Below are 22,240 nucleotides of genomic sequence, written 5' to 3'. Positions count from 1 at the left end.
AAGCGCAACCCACCCATACCCCTACATTTAGCCCTTTAACCTAACACTACGGGCAATTTAGCATGGCCAATTCACCTGACCTGCACATCTTTGGACTGTGGGAGGAAACCGGAGCACCCGGAGGAAACCCACGCAGACACGGGGAGAATGTGCAAACTCCACACAGTCAGTCGCCTGAGTCGGGAATTGAACCTGGGTCTCTGGCGCTGTGAGGCAGCAGTGCTAACCACTGTGCCACCGTGCCGCCCAATGTGAAATGTTAGTCCAGATCTTCGAGATGTCAGATAGTCAGAAACTGGACATACCCTTAAAAATGTGCATCGGGATTCCTCTTGGAGGACCTGATGCATGGACTACGAGGGAATTTCCCAGGAAATTTCAACTTCCATTGGACAATTACTTGACATGTGGCACCCTGCAAAATAAGGTTCCCAATGCCGAGTTACAGTTAGAGTCAGAGACTTTTCAGAGGATTCCAAATTACTTACATTAAAGATTAGGCAGGGAATATGAGGGGAATTCAACGGAGTTAGCTTCACACGGTCAAAAAGAAGAGATCAGACCGAGAGTGAGATACTGCCCAAGTCTGTATATAGTTCATGGAATTTGGAAGCAACGTGGGAATTTGGTACAGAGGGGAAGAAGTGCTTATTGCTTAGCTCTTGTTTGTAAGTTTTTTTTTAACAGGATAAATTGAAGCACAGGATGAGGGACCCAGCACAAAAGAGTGATATGAAAGGTAAACTATAATTTCACTGTTTGGTGATAGCTTTTGTTTCTAGGTTATTTCCAGACTGAAGGTAAGTAGATGATATTTTAAAGATTACAAACTAAAAGACCAGTATGAATTTTTTTAAAAACCAAACTAAAAACTAAGTAGTTAAAATAAAGGTGTGAGGCTAGGGGATGTGTTGTGCCTGATGTGGGAGCTGGTAGACCCCACTGTGGTTCAGAGTGACCACAGCTGTAGCAAATGTTGGTTACTTGAGGAACCTCAGAGTTGATGATCTGGAGTCTGAACTTCAAACACTGCAACACGTCTGGGAGGGGGAGAGTTACTTGAATACCATGTTTCAGGAGGCAGTCACACCCAATCGATTAACTATCTCAAATTCAGTCAGTGATCAGGGCCAGGAGGGTGTGATTACCAGGGAGGCAGGTAGGGCGATCCAGTCGGTAGTGCTGAAGGAGCTTCAGTCCTTGAGCTTTGAATCACAAGAGTCATAGAGCTGTACAGTACGGAAACAGACTCTTAGACCAACTCATCCATGCTGAACAGATATCCTAAACTGATCTAGTCCCATTTGCCAACATTTGGCCTATATCCCTCTAAACCCTTCCTATTCTTAAACCCATCCAGATGCCTTCTAAATGTTGTAATTTAAATACCAGACTCTACCACTTCCTCTGGCAGCTCATTCCAATCACCCTCTGCATAATAAAGTTACTCCTTAGGTTCTTTTTAAATCTTTCCCCTCTCACCTTAACCCTATGCTCTCTAGTTTTGGGACTCCCCCACCCTGGGGAAAACACCTTGTCAATTCTCCCTATCCATGCCCTCCACCAAGTCACCCCTCAGCCTCCAATGCTCCAGGGAAAATAGCCCCAGCCTATTCAGCCTCTCCCTATAGCTCAAACCTTCCATCCCTGACAATATCCTTGTAAATCTTTTCTGAAGCTTTTCAAGTTTCACAGTATGCTTCCTATAGCAGGGAGGCCAGAACTGCACACAGTATTCCAAAAGTGGCTGAACCAATGTCTTGTACAGACACAACATGACCTTACAACTCCTGTACTCAGTGCACTGACCAATAAAGGAAAACATACCAAACACCTTCTTCACTATCACTATCCTGTCTACATGCGACTCCACGTTCAAAGAGCTATGAACTTGCACTCCAAGGTCTCTTTATTCAGCAACACTCCCCAGGACCTTACCATTAAGTATACATCCTGCCCTGATTTGGCTTTCTAATATGTAGCACCTCATATTTATCTAAATTAAACTCCATCTGCCACTCCTTAGCCCATTGGTCTATCTGATCAAGATCCCATTGTACTCAGAGGTAATCCTCTTCGCTGTCCACTACACCTCCAATTTTGGTGTCATCTGAAAACTTACTCGTCATATCTCCTATGTACATTTCCAAATCATTTATCCCTAATCAGTCCTTGCCTTTCCAAATACATGTAGATCCTGTCCTTCAAGATTCCATGGTCTAACAGGTTTTGAGGTTTTTGCTCCCTGTCTGGACAAGATTGGGGGCTGTAGGGAGGATGAACAAACTGACCATAGCACTGTGGTACAGGGAGTGATTCAAGATCAGTGGGAAAAGAGAAATGTCATTGTAATCTATAATAATTCAGTCAGTGGAACCGACATTGTTTGCTGTGGTCAGGATCTAGAGTCCCAAAGGCTGTGTTGCCTGTCTGGTCCACGGCTATAGGATCTCTCTTCTGGGCCACAGAGGATCTTGGAGTGGGAGGGGGAAAGAACTAGTTGTTGTCATCCACGTACGTAGCAATGATGGTGGAGCAGCAATAGCAGAGGTTTCTGGGGATAATTCAGGAGGCAAAGCAGAAAATCATTCCAAGGAAGACGAAGAGTGCCAATGGGAGGATGAGGCAACCGTGGCTGACAAGGGAAGTTGGGGACAGGACAAAAGCAAAACAAAAAGCATACAATGTGCTGAAGACTAGTGGGAAGCCATAGGATTGGGAAGCCTTTAAAAACCAGCAGAGGATGACCAAGAAAGGCAGTAAGGGGGAGTAGACAAAATATGAGAGTAAACTAGCTAATAATATGAATGAAGATTGCAAGAGCTTTTTTAGATAGCAAAAAGATAAGAGAGAGGCAAGAGTGGACAATGAAAATCAGGCTTAAAAAATGAGGCTGGAAAAATATAATGAGGAATAAAAAAATGGCAGAGGAACTAAATGGATACTTCGCATCTGCTTTCACAGTGGAAGGTATCAGCAGCATGCCAGAACTTCAAGAGAGTCAGGGGACAGAGATGAGTGTAGTGCCATCAATAAGGAGAAGGTGCTGGGGGAGCTGAAAAGGTCTGAAGGTGGCTAAGTCACCCGGATCAGATGGACTGCACTCAAGAGTTCTGAAGGAGATAGCTGAGAAGATTGTAGAGGCACTGGTGATGATCTTTCAGGAATCACTGGAGTCAGGGAAGGTCCCAAAGGATACCCTTGTTTAAGGAGGGAGGGAGGCAGAAGATAGGAAACTATAAGCCAGATAGCCTGACCTTGGTTCTTGGTAAGATTTTAAGAGTCCGTTATTAAGGATAAGACTGCAAAGTACTTGGAAGTGCATTGTAAGGTAAGGCATAGCTTCATCAAGGGGACATCATGCCTGACAAATCTGTTAGAATTCTTTGAGCAGGTAATGAGAAGGTTAGACAATGGAGAGCCAGTAGACATGATCTATTTGGATTTCCAGAGGCTTTTGACAAGATGCTGCACAAGAGGTTATGACTTAAGAGCCCATAGCGCTAAGGGAAAGGTTCCGGCATGGACTGGCTGACTGGCAGAAGACAGAGAGTGGCAATAAAAAGTTCTTTCTCAAGATGGCAGCTGGTGACTATGGGAGTTCTGCAAGGGGTTTGTGTTGGGACCACACCTATTCACATTTAAATTATAAATTAACGATCGGGTTGAAGGAACAGAAGACATTGTTGCTAAATTTGCTGATAACACAAAGTTAGTTGGAGAGACAGGAAAGTGTTGAGAAAATGGGGAGGCTGCAGAAAGATTTGGACAGGTGAGGAGTGTGGACAAAGAAGTGGCAGATGTAATACAACGTGGGAAAGTGAGGTATGAACTTTGATGGGAAGTATAGAGGCATAACTATTTTCTAAGCTGGGAAAGGCTTCAGAAATCTGAAACACAGTTGACCTGGGAGTCCCAGTTCAGGATTCTCTTAAGGTTAACATGCAGGATCAGTTGCCAGTTAGAAATGCAAATGCAATGTCAGCATTCATTTCAAGAGGGCAACAATACAAGAGAAGAGATCCATTACTGAGGCCATATAAGGCTCTGGTCAGTCTGCATTTGGAGTGAGCAGTTTTGGGCTCCATATGTAAAGAAGGATGTGCTGGCATTGGAGGGGTCCATATGTAAAGAAGGATGTGCTGGCATTGGAGGGGTCCAGAGGAGGTTTATAAGAGTGATCAAAGGGATGAAAAGGAGGAGCGGTTGAGACCTCTGGGTTTGTACTCAATGGAGTTTTGAAGGATGAGGAGGGATCTGATTGAAACTTACAGAATACTGAGAGGCCTGGATTGATTACGTGTGGAGAAGATGTTTCCATTAGTCAAAGAGATTAGGACCCAAGGGCACAGCCTCAAAGTGAAGGGATGACCCTTTTGAACTGAGATGTTGAGGAATTTCTTCAGCCAAACAGTTGTGAATCTATGGAACTAGTTGCTGTAGAGAGCTGTAGAGGCCAAGCCATTGAGTGTATTTAAGACAGAGATAGATACGTTTTTGACTGAAAGGAGGCTCAATAGTTATGGAGAGAAGGTAGGAGATTGGGACTGAGAAACATATCAGCCATGAACAAATGTTAGAGAAAATACGATGGACTGAATGGCCTAATTCTGCTCCTGTGTCTTATCGTCTTATGAACTTATGATTTTAACCTGAATTCTGGCTCACTATAAAACTCAGCTTCCGATAACACACAACCACTCCTCAACCCACTGTAGACACCTAACAAACAATTCTTCACACCCAGTCCCATCCTGAATATACTACCAGCAGCTCACTCTGACCTCAGCCCCTGGCACCTGACCTCTCCTACCTTTTAACCCACTGTCATTTGTACCCCTCAACCATCTGCCATTATAACCTCCCATCAATCCATCTACCACCTTGTTTCTTTACCCATCTGCCATCCTATCTTCTCATCAAATGTGCTATTCTACCTACCTGACACTGTTATTCCCTCCCATTATACTTTCTATTGGACTGACCTCTGTGTACTCTGGTTTCCCCAAACGAAAGCCAATGTGTCAGCTGGCTGATCAGTGAATGCAGAACCTTCGGGTGTAGCTTACAGGGAACACTGCCTGCCACCAATCCACTCACTCACTTACCTTACACACGTACCTTCTCTCAGTAGCTGTCAAAAAGGCTTTGGGTCATTGAACCATTTGCTTACCAGTTTACAGCAGCTTTAGTGCAATAAGTGGGCACAATGGCTGGGCTGGGACACTCCAAAGCTGCTTGCATGGTGTACTGGACTCCATCTGTTGTGATGGATTCTGCATCACAAGTTTGGCCAGAAATATTCTGGGCATGCAAATGGACAGGAATTTATCTGAACTGGGTTCAAAGTAGGGATGCCCAAACAGATCAGAAAAATCAAGCCATTATATCTTCTACCTGATGTTACTTGACTGTTTCCAGATTGCAATGCCTGTTCTATTTTATTATTTTGTGTTGCTTTCTCAGGGATTACCTTTTTTTACATAATGTAATTGAATTGTTTACAACACAAAACTTAGGGGGGTGTAGTTGCCTCTATAACAGAATTTCAACAAGGTTTGTTTTCAGACAACTTTTATAAAAAGATTAACAACATATGTAAAAATCTATGTTTGGCATGGATGTAATATTTTATGATACAATGAAGATGTTTGGAGTAGTTGAATCTCTTTCATTCACCAGCATTCAAGTTCATCGAAGGGAAAATAAAATACAAAAAGAAAAGCTGTAACAAACAATTCAGGAGGAAATTTACCATCATTCACATTGGGGGAGGGGTGCCTGTACAGAAAATGCCTTTTCCAGGTATGTTGCATGTATAGGAACTGATCTGAAAATGTGTTGCTGGAAAAGCGCAGCAGGTCAGGCAGCATCCAGGGAACAGGAGAATCGACGTTTCGGGCATAAGCCCTTCTTCAGGAGAAGGATTTATGCCCGAAACGTCGATTCTCCTGTTCCCTGGATGCTGCCTGACCTGCTGCGCTTTTCCAGCAACACATTTTCAGCTCTGATCTCCAGCATCTGCAGTCCTCACTTTCTCCTGTATAGGAACTGATCAATAGCAATAAACCCTGTTGCTGAAACTGGTTTCGAACCTTTTTATTTGACAAATATTTTTCAAGAAATTGGCTACTTGTAAGTTCTAGTTTATTAATAACTAGTTTTAAAAAAAAATCCTCCAGCCCAAAGAATATCCTTTTGTTTATTCTTTTCTGTAAAACAAAATTTGACTTTTTTTTTCCCTGAAAGAAATAATATTTTTGCTCACATTATATTTTGTTCTTCTGACCTAGGAAGCTTGGGATTCTTTTAAGTATTATTTAATAACTGAGATTTCAGGCTTGCTGTTTTGTTGATTGATTTTTATTGTTTGATCAAATCAATGAAATTAGTTGTTTTTAAACCTACCCTCTGGATGAGCCCTGTGAGAGACCGAAAGAGACAGTGGGCAAAATCTTCCCAGACTTTGACAACAAGGGCATTGGTGAGTCAATTAAAAAACACAGGGTAGATCGGCAGAAATGAGATTGTCAAGGTCCATTTCTTCAAATAGGTTTTGAGCAGTAAGGCAAGAACCTTGCTAGTGAGTAGCAAGAGAACTATGTGCATCCATTTACTCATTAACATGTTAAAAAATTTGATTTTGATAATAAAACACAATGTGGCCTATCTTTAAGTGGAAGGCTGAGTCCACGAACTGTGAGTAACCTGATTTTAAGAACCCTTTGATAAGCATTTACCTATGAATTTGCCAATGAGCAGTTCTACACATGTCAATCACACACATAAGCCCTATGGAATCTTATAGTTTTTTTATATCAATTTAAATATTCTGACAATTATTTGAATTCTAACAGTTTATTTGCCTTATTTTATTCCATAGAAACACTGGGCTCCGGTTAACTAGTGCATCAAAATCCCAAGGCTTCTCTCCCATTCTAACACATTGTCAGTAAAGTACCTACCTGTATACCACCATTTCTTGCCATTTTAGAACTACCTGTAATTTACTTTCTCTGCCATTTGTTGCAAATAAACTGACTATCTCCAATTTCTCCTGAATGTGGTTCTCATTATTTGGCATTTCTCCCATCTTGCCTGCAAAGCTGGACATTTTGAATTGACCTGAAAATGTGTTGCTGGAAAAGCGCAGCAGGTCAGGCAGCATCCAGGGAACAGGAGAATCGACGTTTCAGGCATAAGCCCTTCTTCAGGAATTCCCAGTCTAACCAAGTCACTTTAATATAGTACCAATGACTTCAGAAAATGCTGAAAATGCTCAGCACTTCAAACAGTATCTGAGAAGACAGTGACAAAGTTAATGTTTTGTTCTGAAACTGTTTCAGACTTCCAACATTTGCAGTATTTTGCTTTTCACTACTTTCCCATCTAGCTACCTAATGCAGCTGATGCTTTTTGTATGGCAGGCTGAATAATCCTAATACCCAGCTAACACTTATTGTCTTAACAAGATGATAATGTGAAAAGAAAAATGGCAAGTTAACCAATTGAAATTTGTCTTTGATAACTCAAACACCCATAATTTAACGTGTTCACGACTGAGCTTACCTCAGAAATGCGTTCCTGAGTAAATGTTTCAGGAACTTTCTGTGGTGCAACATCACTGCAAGAAGGAAATGGTTTTCCCATCATTCTGGGAAATGTCTGTTGAGTAGGAGGTTTGATTCCAGACACCATTAATCCAGTTGTATATATCTTAGTTCTTTGCAACTCTGGTCTGTATCTGTCATGAGCAGACCCAGGAACACTGAGCACAGAGAGAGGTTTATTTTCACACACAGAGGTCTTGTGTTCTTTAGAAATGCAAGGTTTAGAAATTGATTCAGTCCACGTAGAAAGTTTTGGAGGTAGTCCCAGAGCATCATGGATAGCATCAAGTGGTTTTACCTGAAGTGGCTTTCGAATGTATGTTATAATTTTAGGTCTTACATATTTGGGCTTAGGAATGGGTTTAGCTTCAGTCTTTCCTTCAGACATAGGTTGGTAATTTGTTTCTATCTCTCCTTTATCTGTTAGAACAGTCCTTGGATGCTGTAGTATTGGTTTTGGGATTCCACTGCTGCAAACAACTTTATCAGAAGCTTTAGAGAATGAATTCATTGTCTGCATGTCCCCTATTGGGTGTGGTAGCGAAGATTCTGACGATGTCCCAGCATTAAGCAGCGAGGTTTCCTTAAAACCAGAATCTGAGGACCGACTGGTAGCTTTCATATTTACCAACTGCTGAACCTCTGTACAAGTAGCAATTGCAGGGTTTACAGTCTGAGAGACTACTGGGCTCTCAGAGTGCTGGAGCTCTTCAGAAATCTTTATGAGCTGCTTTTCTCCAATTATTATAACATTGCTATTTATTTCATTTTTTTTCCTTTGCGAAAAGCTGTCTGTCTTTTTCACAGAACAATCACCATCATTCTGATCAAGACTAACTCCTTGTCTTGGCAATCCACCCATGCCTGTATCTCTACCTAACACAGAAGGATGGTGCTTTGACAGTTCTGATTGTGCAATGTTAAGGGTTTCAGAATTGTCCTTTGCTGTCACACTAGAAATGCTTTTCATTTCAACTGCTTTGTGTTCTGATGAAATGTTGCCACTCCCAAAAGATTGCCTTCTGTCTTCTTTCCTGCCATCAATAATTTCAAATGCTTCATGAAGGCTGATAAATTCTTGCTTTGAAAGGTCATTAGTTCCTGTCACTGGCAGTTTATCCCTTTCAATGTCATTATCTGCCTGGTGGGTAGTGCTTGGAGCTGTGGAAACAGTAGATTTCATGCTGGCCACATTACTAGTAGCACTGGAAATGGAACTTCCAAGATGTTCAGCTGCTTCTGTGAAATCGTGAATACTATATAATTCATTTTGTAATGGACTGACAATTCTGTTTTTATAACCCGGTCTCATTAATACTGAAGAATTGTTTCCAGGTACTGGATTATCACCAGTATAACATTCCACCTGTTGGACTAAGGGCTGGTCTTCTTCAACACTGGGACTTATAAGATATTGTTCTTTTGAGCTCTCTATTTTGGCTGTCTCTGCAGGAAGCAGAGTGAGTGACTGCTGGCTAACATCACAAGGATCAATTCCCTCCTTTACTTCAGAAATATTTCTCCTGCTCTGAACTGTTATTTCAGGCAAAAATTCACCAGTCTCCTGCTGGTTAACTTTAGCGATCTGACTGTGTGCATCAATTGTGTTACATTGATCAGATAATACTTTCAGGTTTGTCTGGGTTTCTGGTTTATTTATAGCCACCAATAGATCATTGCCTGAAGCTGTGGTAGATATTATATTTTCACAATGTGATGGACTTACATTGACAAGGTTAAGTGGCCTTGCTACATTTGCTTGCAGTTTTGGGACTGACATTCTATTTTCTGAGGTAACTGAGTTGATATGAAATCCAGTTGTTTCAACTGAGGTCAAGTCAGATGGATCAGATGGAGAAATAGTTTTGAATAGATCTTCTGATTCCCTTTGTGAATCATGAGTGCTCCTATCGATATCTATGTAGAATTCCTGAAAGTTCAATGAACCAGTACAACGGTCAGTCACTGTGACACCATCTGGCAAACACCCAATACCATTGTCTTTGGATGCAGTGGTCTCTACTGATCCATCCATCTTAGTAGCTTTCTGTAGTGAACTGCAAGATGAAGATTCCTTGTGTGAAAACTGCATACTGTGCATTTTTTCATCATCATCTGACACATCTTTCTTTAGCCATTGATGCTCTGCAGCAGATCCAGCAGCATAAGGCTGCCTTCGCAGGGTATACCATTCCTTTTGAATTTGAGAAACACTAATTATTTTACTTGTACCAGATTTCTGATCTTCTTTTGCGGGGAACTGCAAGCTGCAAACTTTTTCATGGTGCTGGGCATATTCTGTATTGTCCAATTCAACAGTTTCAATTTTATCACACATACGAAGCTCTGAAAACTCCAGATCTCTGCTTCTGTTTGATTGATTCCCGCCCTCAGCTGATTGAGACTCCCTACCTTGGCTCACAGGGTCTTCCAGAAATTCTTCTGGTATTGTGTTCCGTGTGATGTGGAGATGCTCATTCACAATACCAGCTGTTAGGTTAGGGCTCTCTTGTCTTTCTTCCGTTAGAAGAGTCTGTGATGCTATTTCATTTGCATTGGTGTCTCCATCTGTTCCTACTGGCTGTTGATTGTTATTCTCTACTTCCTTTGTGTTGCCTTCTTTGTCAGTGCAGAATGTGCTATTCTGAACTGAAGAAGTCATTTTCTGTCTTCCTTCCCTTTTCAGTTTTATATCCTTGATTACTTGTGAATTGTTAGTGATGAAAAAGTCTCCAATGTCTCGATTTCCCTAAAATGGAAAGTAATATATGCTTCGCCTTGACAATGATAACTTGTTAATAAAAGTAGCTCATGAGACAGAATGTACTGATAAAATGTTCTTTTCTCAGCCAACGTGGAGCTTTACAAGAGTTTTAAACTTTTTCTCACTGTGGATTTTTTCACTCATGTATCTTTTCTTTCATATTCATTTGTTCACTTTGCCATCCCTTAAATGCTAATTTTGCACTCCACAACAAACCAGTTTATTTGTCCTTTTCGCTCCACTTCCTCTTGTAAGATTTTCTCAGATTCTTTCAAAAAGTGACCAGTTGGTTTGTGGAACCTGTAAAAAGCATATACAGAAACAGACCATCAATCTCTCCGTTCAGAGCGTTAGCCAGGTGTACAAACTATTTTTACCCACCATCTTGCAAGAAAATACCTGATGAACCCAGTGGAATTTAAAACTATAGGTACAGAATCAGCTTTAATTTCATGCTCTAACACCCAACCTAAAAGACCAACAGCCAGGAAAATAAGCCTCGACTGTAAACTCTAGTACAGAAACAGAAACCATCCCTTGGTTATTCATGCATCACCAACTCACCTCTGATCATGGCAAGATCAGATAATTTTCAATTTTGATGCAATATCAGTAAAATGTTACTGTGATTTACCTTGTACTAGAATTCAAAGTCCACCAGTTACATTTTAAATCGTTGTTGTTGTGGCTTTTGGTTACCTCTCTTAGTTTCCTTTTCTTTTTAATGCAGTACCTTTCTGAACACAGCAAAGACATCTCTAGAATGTCAAAGAGCAGCTGTGCTGACAACAATATACAGTAGTGCCACAATGAATAAATAATTAAATGCAACTACAACACTCGAGCTTTTGCAGTGTAACCCCGAAAATGTCACTGCCTCAGATCAAACTAACAAAGTATTTATTCAGCACTTAAAAATCCATAGCTGCCCTCTCCCAAATGAAGGGCAGAACATGGCCATAATGCAGATTATGCTGGGGAGGGGGTGGGGGGGGTGTCACTAAAGACCTGCTGAGCATTTTTGACTAGAGTTAAAGTTTTGCCAGTGACAAAAGAAAATACCCCTGTCAACATTTAGTTTGAATTCTTATTTAAAACCATTCATTGGGTAGAAAACGTTGGTTCCGCGGTTTACTGAATCTCAGTGTTTCTTAATCTCAGTGCAGAAGGTTAACACAAAGGTGCAGCAGGTAATCAGGAAGGCTAATGGAATGTTGATCCTTATTTCAAGGGGGTTGATGTATTAGAACAGGGAAGTTTTACTGCAATTGTGCAAGGTGCTAGTGAGACCGCATCTGTCGTACTGTGAGCACTTTTGGTCCCCTTATTTAGGGAAAGAAGTCTTTACCTTGGAGGCAGTTGAGAGGAGGTTCAACAGGAAGACCTCTGATATGGAAGGATTGTCTCATGAGTAAAAGTTAAACAGGTTGGTTTTGTACTCACTGGAGTTTAGAAGAACGAGAGGTGATCTCATTGAAACATGCAGGATTTTTAAGGGGCTTGACAGGCTGAGAGGATGTTTTCCCTCATAGATAACAGTGGGCATAGCCTCAGAATAAAGGGGCACCACTTTAGGATTGAGATAAGGAGGAATTTCTTCTCAGAGGGTTGAGAGTCTTTGGAGCTCCTTGCCACAGAGATAAGGTTGAGGTAGATAGATTTTTGATTAGTAGGGAAATCAGGGGTTATGGGCAAGACAAGAAAGTGAGGATGAAGAACATCGGGTTAGCCATGATCCTATTGAAGGGTGGTGCAGTTTTGAAAGGCTGACCAGTCTTCTCCTGTTCCTATTTCTGACGGTTAATTGCTTTGGGACTGTTGCAATTTCACAAGAGCATGAAATAAGCAAGTTTCCACCTAAGTTGCATGCTCCAAACCATGTGGGGAGTAAAGGAGTAAGCACCCGGCCGCAATTTGGGGAAAGCTCTGAAAGATTTCAGAGTTACCATAAGATTTCTGATAGAAACACTGATTAAACTCACTGGTCCCTATGCCTGCTCAGTCCAGCACAAGCCTCACTGCTGGGTCTAACGAACCAGTCTCAGGAGTCTAAGGAATTGATCACTTTCCAAAGTGATAGCACAGGATGCTATCTAAATTATTGTGATACTCTGTGCCTCATGCTTCCATTTTGCAAAAGGCATAGTGTTAATCCAAGTTTTCGGCAGCAATACAGGGACAAAGATCAGGTCAGGTCAGGTCAGGTCAGGTGTGATGATGGAAGCTGGTTCATACCCATGTCAGTGGTTTTGTTTAATAATAAATATTAACTCACTATATTCACAGGATATGGTAAAAAAGGACATCTCTGGAGCTTTCCAGACTCAGGCCCTTGTTCCATGTGATTTAATGTCCTTGTGACGTAACTCCTTATGCACATGCTCAGTGGTAATTATTAGATTAAAGGTGTTTACAGGCACAGCATATTCTCTCCAGATTTATAAATTATTCCAAACCTGGTATCTGTGTCAAGATCATCACCAGACAGAAATTCGTTCCTGTCACATGTCTGGCCCCTTGGCAATTCCTGCAAAGCTGCTACTCCCCTTATCTGGACAGTTTTGAACATTAGGATCCACCATTGAAAGTTTCTTATGTGTGTATTTTTGTTATTTATAGCTAATAATACTACTCCCAACATTGCAATAACTTTATTAAAGGCAATTCACTGGGAACGGGCTGATTGCCCTGATCTGGTTCACAAGATTGGTCCAGGGTTGGAAAGTTTGTCCTAGGATGAGAGGCTGAGTAAATTGGGTAACATTCTTAAAGGTTCAAAAGACAGAGAGTTAATCGGTAATTGAAACCTTCAAGATTATGAAGAGGCTGAACAGAATAGAGACTGAAAGGTTGTTTTTCTTGACTGGGGAATCTGGAATAAAGAAGCACACTTTCAGGGTAAGAGGCTTAGGAATGTGATGAGGGAAATTTTTTTTTCAAAGAGTCATGAATCTACCCTTGAAGGTTACGGATGTTCCTTCGCTGAGTATACTCAAGACTGAGAAAAATAGATTTTCTTAACTTTTCTCAGAGAATCAAGGGATATGGGGAACAAGGAGGAAAGATTGAGTGAGGCTGAGGTAGAGGATGAAACATAATTATATTGAGTGGGAGGGCAGCCTTGAGAGACCAAATCGTCTATTCAAGCTATTATTTCTGTGCCCACCCTATTCAACATCAGTTTTCATCAGAGCAAACACCTTTGATGACCGTTGAATGGACAAAAGAAATATACTTTGTGCCCAGGATTCCTGTTAATGCCCTCTCTGTAAATATCACTGTCCAGGAAAGGGTCAATTCAGAAACCTGGATTCAAATGTTCACTATGGAGCCACATACACAATGTTGGAAAGATTCCAGACTAGGAACACCTTCCTTGAAAGAAACAGTTCCAAATGATCAGATTTTCATTCCAAGAAAACACACATCATGTATATAGCCCCACATTAAAGAAAACCAATCCCTTAACAAACTCTTGGAGCTATCAGTTAAACTATAAATAATCAGGCCCCCACTGTGATACCGGAGGATTATAGAAGCAGTCAAGCAACGACAATATTGTAATGACAGCCGAAGGCTTCTATCAACAAATAGCTATTGAAATTGCCAATGCTGTGTTTTTCTTTCAACTTTAAATTACAGCTGGCTTTTATTTTCTAAATTTAAAGAATAGAGGTTTTAAATTAGTTTGCAGCTTGATTGCTGCACATTCATGCCTGATCTTACAAATCGTAATTTACACACTGTAGGAAGCAGACCTCTCTCCAACAAATATAGCATCTATTTAAACTCTGCGCGGAAATCAAATCCCCTTGCAGGATTAGACCTGTGCATCACTCCCTATCCCTTTCCCTCTCCCATTCAGCAAAAATAGAATCTATCAAAAATAAGAACAGATCCAGGGTCTTGGTTTCTTTTTGTTGGGCCTCGGTCTTAAAATATTTTCTGGGATGATCACTTGAGATCATATTATAGCCTGGGACTTAAACTTGACTTGAGAAAGTCTCATCACATTTGATCTATTCTTTTGTAAATCTTCACCCTCATACAGTAGGGGGTATCCCTCCCTTTGAATATGTATCTATATGGCCAAAGTATCTGATTTAATAATTTTCCTAGGAAATATATTGAAAATGATTTTTATCTGAAACTGCACTGAATAGAAAAAAAAACACCTTTTAATTTGTGCTTGAAGTACCAATCATGTTCAAATGATATAGTTGGTATAGGATCAAGGCAGCCTCATTGTCTCAGCCATGTGAAGAAATTATCATTTTCTTTTTGCTAGAATAATGGACTATGGCAAAACGCTTTCTTTTCCAGTTCAAAAAAAAAGGAATTTTGCTTCAACAAATCAGGTAATTAATTTATCCTTCAACATGAATAGAAAATTCTAAATATTTTCAAAAATAGATTTTCATAAATCATATTTCACAGTGAATGTATTTAATTTCCTTTGTGTCTTATGTAGACCCACGCATATGCAACATAAGTGCAAAAGACAGATTGCATCCATGGTGATTACCTAATCACTAAATACATTTACACTGTGATATATATCTTCTCTACCAGCTCCAAAATTTCAAACACATTTCATAGTAAGAATGCAACTCAGAATAGACACTTCCAAGAGAGCTGATTAGATTTGAATCATTTTCATTTTAAAAACAACACATTCTTCCTCAATACAGCAAAGATATTTTTGTTTTGAAATTTACGTCACTTCCTTACTCGAAGAATAAATCTACTGTGATTTCAACAGAGAAGGCAATTCAGCATGAGGAAAAAGAAGAGGTCAGCTCTGCCCTCTTCCCTTCCTGGCAACTTCTAATTGAATGCTGAGCAATCTCTTGGGAGGATGTTTCAAGGTAAAAAAAAAAGATGCAGGGTGCCTATGTGCATGAGTAGATGTATACATGTATGTGTGGCTGTGGGGGGTGTGGGGGACATCTGCTGTTGGGGTGGGGGTGGGGTAAGTGTTGGAAGGGAATTGTCAGCTACCGCAGTGGAGTACGATGTATTTATAGAAGGCAAACCTTACAAATATTTCATTAAAATTCTACAACCAGGCAAAACAGCAGAAAACAATGTACTTCTTTTTCTATATCTTGTTTGCTTATCACTCATCAGTTGCTGCCTTTGCAAATTGGACGTTTCTTTCACTACTTGTTATTCTGGCCCCCCCCATTTATTCCATAACTTTGGCCGTCAGCCAGGTGTCTAAAATAAACTCGAATATTTCTTATCTGCACAATTTTAACATTTACTATTCCACAGGAAAGACATATTGAAGAGTGGGCACAAATTACAGACTGTACTACATCCAGGAATCCTTTTTGCTTGCTGCCATACATTGTACATTTGTAGCACAGCCAGAAGCAGTAATCAGTTGGTCTTGATGCTTGAAATTTGAAATCAACTGCAGCTGCAATGTTTATGCTAACGATCAAACTGTTAAAAAGATTAATATCTGGTAGATTTATTTTGACTGATCTCTTCAATTTAAAACAATTGTTTAAATGTCTAGTCCTGATGATACCCATTAAAATATTGCCTGAGAAAACTGAATGACCCCATCACAGATTTATCAATCGGTGTAATCAATATTTTAGCTAGTTTTATAATATGACTTCCAGATGGGCTGTGATGGAGCAAGTTGAATCAAGATACTACCAGCTACAAAAAACAGCTCTACAGCCAACTTTGCAACAGTTTGGATGTCAATTTGCTCGAGCCACAGGTTGGTTAAGCTCCAGATTTATCTATAAAGATAGGTGACACTGGTTTGGACAATTCATCCATCAATCAGGAAGATGTACAGTGGTCTCGATTTCAATGAATTGTACAGGTAATGATCTCAAAACTGACAATGCAACCGCTCCAGTTTAAAACAGATCTATTGTCATGTATCTAAAGTGATCACCTGTTTTAGGTATTATACAAATCTCTTAAATTGGTTAAATTTTGATGATAGGTTGCATATGCTTAGCTTCACTCTAGAGGATTGGGAGCCGATCTGATCAAGGAACTTAAAGGGTAGATGAAGAGAAAGGATATCAGCAGGCACAGGAGTCATGAACAGGGGTTCATGGGATCATATTGTACAGAAAAGGCCCTTCAGCCCATCAAGTTTGCACTGTCAATATATATTACTACCTACACCAGTCGAATTTTCCCACACTTGTCCCATAGCCTTGAATGTTATGACACTACAAGTTCTCATCCAAGTACATTTTAAAGCTTTCCCACCACAGCTACCCTCACAGGCAATGCATTCCAGATCCCACCACCCTTTGGATCAAAATGGGTTTTTCCTCAAATTCCCTCTAATCCTCTTGCTTTGCACTTCTGACCATTCAACTAAGGGGAATGACTGCTTTCTACTCACCCTGCTCATGTCTCACATAACCTTTTCTGCACTAAAGAAAAAATCTGAAATTATTCAGCCTCTCCTCATAGCTGAATACTGTGGCAACACTCTCGTTTGCACCCCCTCCAGTTATAACCGCAAAATAGATCTCGATAATTCAGAAGGAAGATTAGAAAACACTAATTCTTTTACAAAAAGGTGGTAAAAATCTTCCCAAAAGATTATGGATGCAAGAATAATTGGAGGTCTCAAGACTGAGTTAGGTACAAATCTATTCACTTGATGTATCATGGAATGTTGGTGAATGGAATTGAGATACAGGTCAGCCAAGATGTAACTGAATAGCAATCTGTGCTTATCAAAAGCACTCCAATGTTTTGTAGATTTTGATTCTATCTATCAAAAGCACAAAAGTAACTATTCTGCATTGTACAATACCTGCAAACATCACTTGCATTATGTATGTTTTCCAAACTGTAGACTACAAGGCAATAACTTTTTTAAAAAATGGCACTAATTTTTCAGCATGAAAGCACACAATAAATCAACTGGTGAAGCATCAATGATAAATTACCTCACTCAGTGGAAACCGTTCAAACTGCACACACTCAGTATAAACCAGAGCAACGGCACTAATCTGTTTCATGTCACCATAGCAACGTACATGAATAGCAAGCACATCTTAACTGCAGCCCAGCACAACAACCATGCATCAGCCCTTGTCCATGAGCTCTGTCAATAGTCAGAGGTACACCGTCCTTGGCATGCTCAAGGGAAAACCTTTGCAGGTTCCACTGTACTAGAGAGGCAAAGAAAGTGATGCTGTCTTGTGGAATCTGACCTCCAGCTCCCTTCACCACTTCTTGTCAAGGCTATCAGAGTTGTGAGCTTTGACACGAATGGCTCATCCCAAGGTGCCGTAGAAAATCAATTAATCTTCAGTTTATAGATATATTAAGCAAATGACTCGACACAATTCACCAAGGCAAACACTTTCATTTCTTTCTTCACTGAAATAAGATTTGGCATTTTGTTCCCCAAAATCACTTGAGCCTTATACTCCTCGTGAACAAAACCACTCTACCACTCCTTTTAACTTGCTATTAGCTTATTCTAGCCCCATATCCAGCACAGTTAACCATAGAATCCCTACAGTGTAGAAGCAGGCCATTCAGCCCATCGAGTTTACAACAACCCTCCAAAAAGCATCCCACCCAGACTCACCCCACATTTCCCATGGTTAACCCATCCAAGCCTGCACATCCCTGGATGCTACAGGGCAATTTAGCATGGCAAATCCACCTAGCCTGCACATCTTTGGAGTGTGCAAGGAAACCAGAGCACCTGGAGAAAATCCACACAAACATGGAGAGAACGTGCAAACTCCACACAGACAGTTGCCCGAGGCTAGAATCAGACCTGGGTCCCAGGCGCTATGAGACAGCAGTGCTAACCACTCAGCCACCATGCCACTGCAAGCTAATTATGTCATAATTTAATGTGTGTATACTTGTTGCTTCAAGTCTTTGTGTTTGCCACAGCAAACCTTACAGACAGAGTCCCAGACACCACCATCACCATCCCTGGATATGTTCTGTCCTACCGGAAGGACAGACCCAGCAGAGGTGGCAGGACAATGGTATACAGTCAGGAGGGAATTGCCCTAGGAGTCTTCAACATTGACTCCAGACCTCATGAAGTCTTGTGGCTTCAGGTTAAACATGAACAAGGAAACCTCCTGTTGATTACCATGGAACATTATCCCTCAGCTGATGAATCAATCCTCCATGTTGAACCACACTTGGAGGAAGCACTGAATTTGGCAAGGGTGTCCACGTGGGGGATTTCAATGTCCATCACTGAGTGTGGCTCGGCAGCAGCACTTTGATTGATCTGGTCAGATCCTAAAGGACACAGCTGCTAGACTATGTCTGTGGCAGGTCCAACTAGAGAGAAAATATAGAAGAAGAATCCCTACAGCAAGGAAACAGGCCCTTCAGCCCAACAAGTCCACACCAAATCCCCGAAGAGTATCCCATGCAGACCCATTCCCCTACATTTACCCCTGACTAATGAACCTAACCTAGACATCCCTGAACACTATGGGCAATTTAGCTTGGCCAATCCACCTGACCTGCACATCTTTGGATTGAGAGAGGAAATTGGAGCACCTGGAGGAAACCCATGCAGACACGGGGAGAATGTGCAAACTCCACACAGTCACCCAAGGCTGGAATCGAACACAGGTCCCTGGTGCTGTGAGGCAACAGTGCTAACCACTGAGTCACTGTGCTGCCCTCATACTTGACCTCATCCCTACCAATCTGCTGGTTGCAATTGTATCAGTCTATGACAGTATCGGTAATAGCATCATTATTTAGCACCAATCTCCTGCTTTGTCATCATACCTTGCAAACCATTTCTATCCAAATAATCATCCAATGCCCTCTTGAATGTCTCTATGACAGTATCGGTAATAGCAACCACCACACAGTCCTTGTGGAGATGAAGGCCTGTCTTTACATTGAGAATAACATCAATCATGTTGTGTGGTGCCACCACAAGGCTGAATGGGCCAGACTTCAAACAGTTGAAACTTTATTGCTGGAACAGCACAGCAGGTCAGGCAGCATCCAGGGAACAGGAGATTCGACGTTTCGGGCACAGGCCCTTCTTCAGGAAGAAGGGCCTGTGCCCGAAACGTCGAATCTCCTGTTCCCTGGATGCTGCCTGACCTGCTGTGCTGTTCCAGCAATAAAGTTTCAACTTTGATCTCCAGCATCTGCAGACCTCACTTTCTCCTCGCAGACTTCAAACAGAGCTAACAACTCAAGACTGGGTATCCATGAGGCACTGTGGACCATCAACAGCAGCAAAATTGTATTTCAGCACAATTTGTAATCTCATGCTATATCCCCCACTCAACCATTACCATCAAGCCAAGAGATCAACTCTGGTTCAATACAGAGTGCAGGAAAGACATGCCAAGGGCAGAACCATGCATACCTGAAGATGAGGTGTCAACCTGGTGAAGACACCAAACAGGACTACTTGCATGCCAAACAGCATAAGCAGCAAGTGATAGACAGAGCTAAATGATCCCACAACCAACAGATCAGATCCAAGCTCTTTAGTCCTGGCACATCCTGTCAGGAATGGCGATGGCCAATTAAATAACTTACTGCAACAATCTTCAGGCTGAAGTGCCGAGTGAATGATCTATTTTGATCTCCTCCAGTGGTCCCCAATATCACGGATGCCAGTAGTAGCCAATTTAATTTGCTCCATGTGATATCATGAAACAGTTGGAGACATTGGATACCACAAGGGTTATGGGCCTTGTCAACATTCCAGCAATAGTAGCAGAACTTCAGAACTTCTGGCTCCCCTAGCCAAGCTCTCCAGTACAGGTATAATACTGACAGCTACCCAACAATGTGGAAAACTGCTCAGGTATGTCCTGTACATAAAAAGTAGGACAAATCCAACTTGGCCAATCCCAGCCCCATCAGTCTATTCTGATCAGTAAAATGATGGAAGGTGTCATCAACAAAGCTCAGCACCTGCTCAGCAATGACCTGATACACTTCACATAGCAGTTATTCTATGATCTGGGTAAGCAACATGATAATTGCAAGTTTCATGCCACATGGCCTGAGATCTGAACTCAGACTGTGTAAATTCAATGCATCTTTATCGCCAGTAGTCTTTGCCTGTTAATCTGTAAATTGCATTTATAATCAGATTGTATTTCTCCTAACCGCAAAGCACTCATTTCCCACTAAAGGTTCTAATTTGTTTATTGGGTATTATAGATTCAGATGTACACATGGCAACTAAAAGAAGTGCAAGAATTGTTTTATTTACATTTACTGCAGTCTCTTTCATAAATTAAATGATTTTAAAAATTGCCATGTAAAATCCTGGAACAAATAAATGATATACTCCAAAACATCAACCAGGCAACAGAGTAGTAAACTTCTCTGCATTGTTTGATGGTCTGAAATGAAGGAAATATTGATAAAGGTGAATGTGTGAATGATTTACTGCATACATAAATGAGTACTGTTTCTCAGCTCTACTATTGGACAATAGTAAATATTTCATGTCCACAGCATAAGAAGGAACGTACTTTTTTTAAAATAAATACCGTATATACTTGAGTAATAATCAAAAATGTTTACTACTTTTTAAGGTTAAATTTATGGGGTCAACTATTACATGGATGCTACTTTTGAGGGGTTGAAATTCATGCCTGTCAAATTCATACTGTATCATTAGCAGAAGCTTAACTGATCGCTGAACGAATAAAGAGAAATAAACAATGAATTATGGTAATTCTGAAAACCCGGAGTGGATCTCGACAGCCAGCGGACTGGAAGACCGGGAGCAGAGCGGAACAACCGGCAGACTGTAAATCTGGAGCGGGACGTGACAGCCGGCACACTGACTCATAAACCAGAGGTGATCTATTATCTGTGAAGAACTAAAGTCAACTTTTACATGAGATATGTGGAAAATTTCAGGTTATTTGGCCAAAAATAGGGGTCTGCATTTACATGAGATTGACTATGACTCGAGTATATACTGTAATAAGTGGATTTATTTATTGTTAGTCAGTTCATGAATATCACTGTAATAATAGTGTTTAATACATGGCATTTCTGCTGCTATATAAAGCACTGTGACCCATTCCGATCTTCTTCTACTAAGGACAGCACGGAGTCTCATCAACCCAAATGCCATGCAATTACCATCAGCTTTCTTAAAAAATCTAAACATGTCAATACTTACTGGTCACTGTAGATGAATAATAAAATCATTCTCTTCTATTGGCCTCAATGCTAGGTGAAAACTATTATGAATATGATAAAAGTTGGACCATTGATTTTCAATATTAACTATTGATAAGATTTTAATATCTTGAACTATCATGGACAGAAGTGGTTTCAAAAATGAGAAAACTCTGGTGTAAAACTGTCCGTAGTTAACACAGGCTGAGGCAAGCTTCATGAAACCATGAATTCATAATCACAGAATCGTTCTGGTGTAGAAACAGACCACCCAGCCCATCGTGCCTGCTCTTCAAAGGGGAATCATTATTTAGCACCAATCTCCTGCTTTGTCATCATACCTTGCAAACCATTTCTATCCAAATAATCATCCAACGCCCTCTTGAATGTCTCAATTGAACCGACCTCCACCACACTTACAGGTTTTGCATTCCATACCCTAACTACTCGCTGTGTGAAAAAGCTTTGCTCCTTTTGCACATCACTATAAATCTATGCTGTCTCATTCTTGTTTTTTTTTAAATGAGCGGGAACAGCTTCTCCCTATCTACTCTACCCAGCCCATTCAGAATTTAGAAAACATTTATCCACTCTTGGTTCAGCCTAATTCTATCCAAGAACACCAACATATTTAATCTATTCTCATAACTGAAGTTTCTCAGCCCTTGAATCATTGTTGTAGATCACTTCTGCCCTTTCTCCA

The 22,240-nt window shown here is 40.8% G+C and overlaps 1 protein-coding gene and 1 long non-coding RNA gene across 3 annotated transcripts in view; one reads left to right on the top strand and one right to left on the bottom strand.

The window, feature by feature from the left end:
- The window catches only part of LOC122550775 (microtubule-associated tumor suppressor candidate 2-like), a 440,121-nt gene that overhangs the window by 276,386 nt on the left and 141,495 nt on the right, over positions 1–22,240 (bottom strand). For both annotated transcript variants that reach the window (XM_043692024.1, XM_043692025.1), the window contains exon 3: positions 7,570–10,674. In XM_043692024.1, coding sequence (XP_043547959.1) covers positions 7,570–10,272 — 2,703 coding nt within the window. In that variant the 5' untranslated portion in view covers positions 10,273–10,674. The remainder of the gene's footprint in view (positions 1–7,569; positions 10,675–22,240) is intronic.
- LOC122550776 lies at positions 15,130–22,034 on the top strand. The gene is made up of 3 exons (XR_006311940.1): positions 15,130–15,242; positions 16,011–16,114; positions 21,026–22,034. It is a non-coding gene; the product is annotated as an uncharacterized LOC122550776 (long non-coding RNA).

The sequence above is a fragment of the Chiloscyllium plagiosum genome, chromosome 6, assembly GCF_004010195.1.
Source record: "Chiloscyllium plagiosum isolate BGI_BamShark_2017 chromosome 6, ASM401019v2, whole genome shotgun sequence".
Classification (NCBI taxonomy): domain Eukaryota; kingdom Metazoa; phylum Chordata; class Chondrichthyes; order Orectolobiformes; family Hemiscylliidae; genus Chiloscyllium; species Chiloscyllium plagiosum.
Note: the sequence above shows the minus strand (reverse complement) of the source record. Positions and strands in the feature narration are given on the sequence as shown.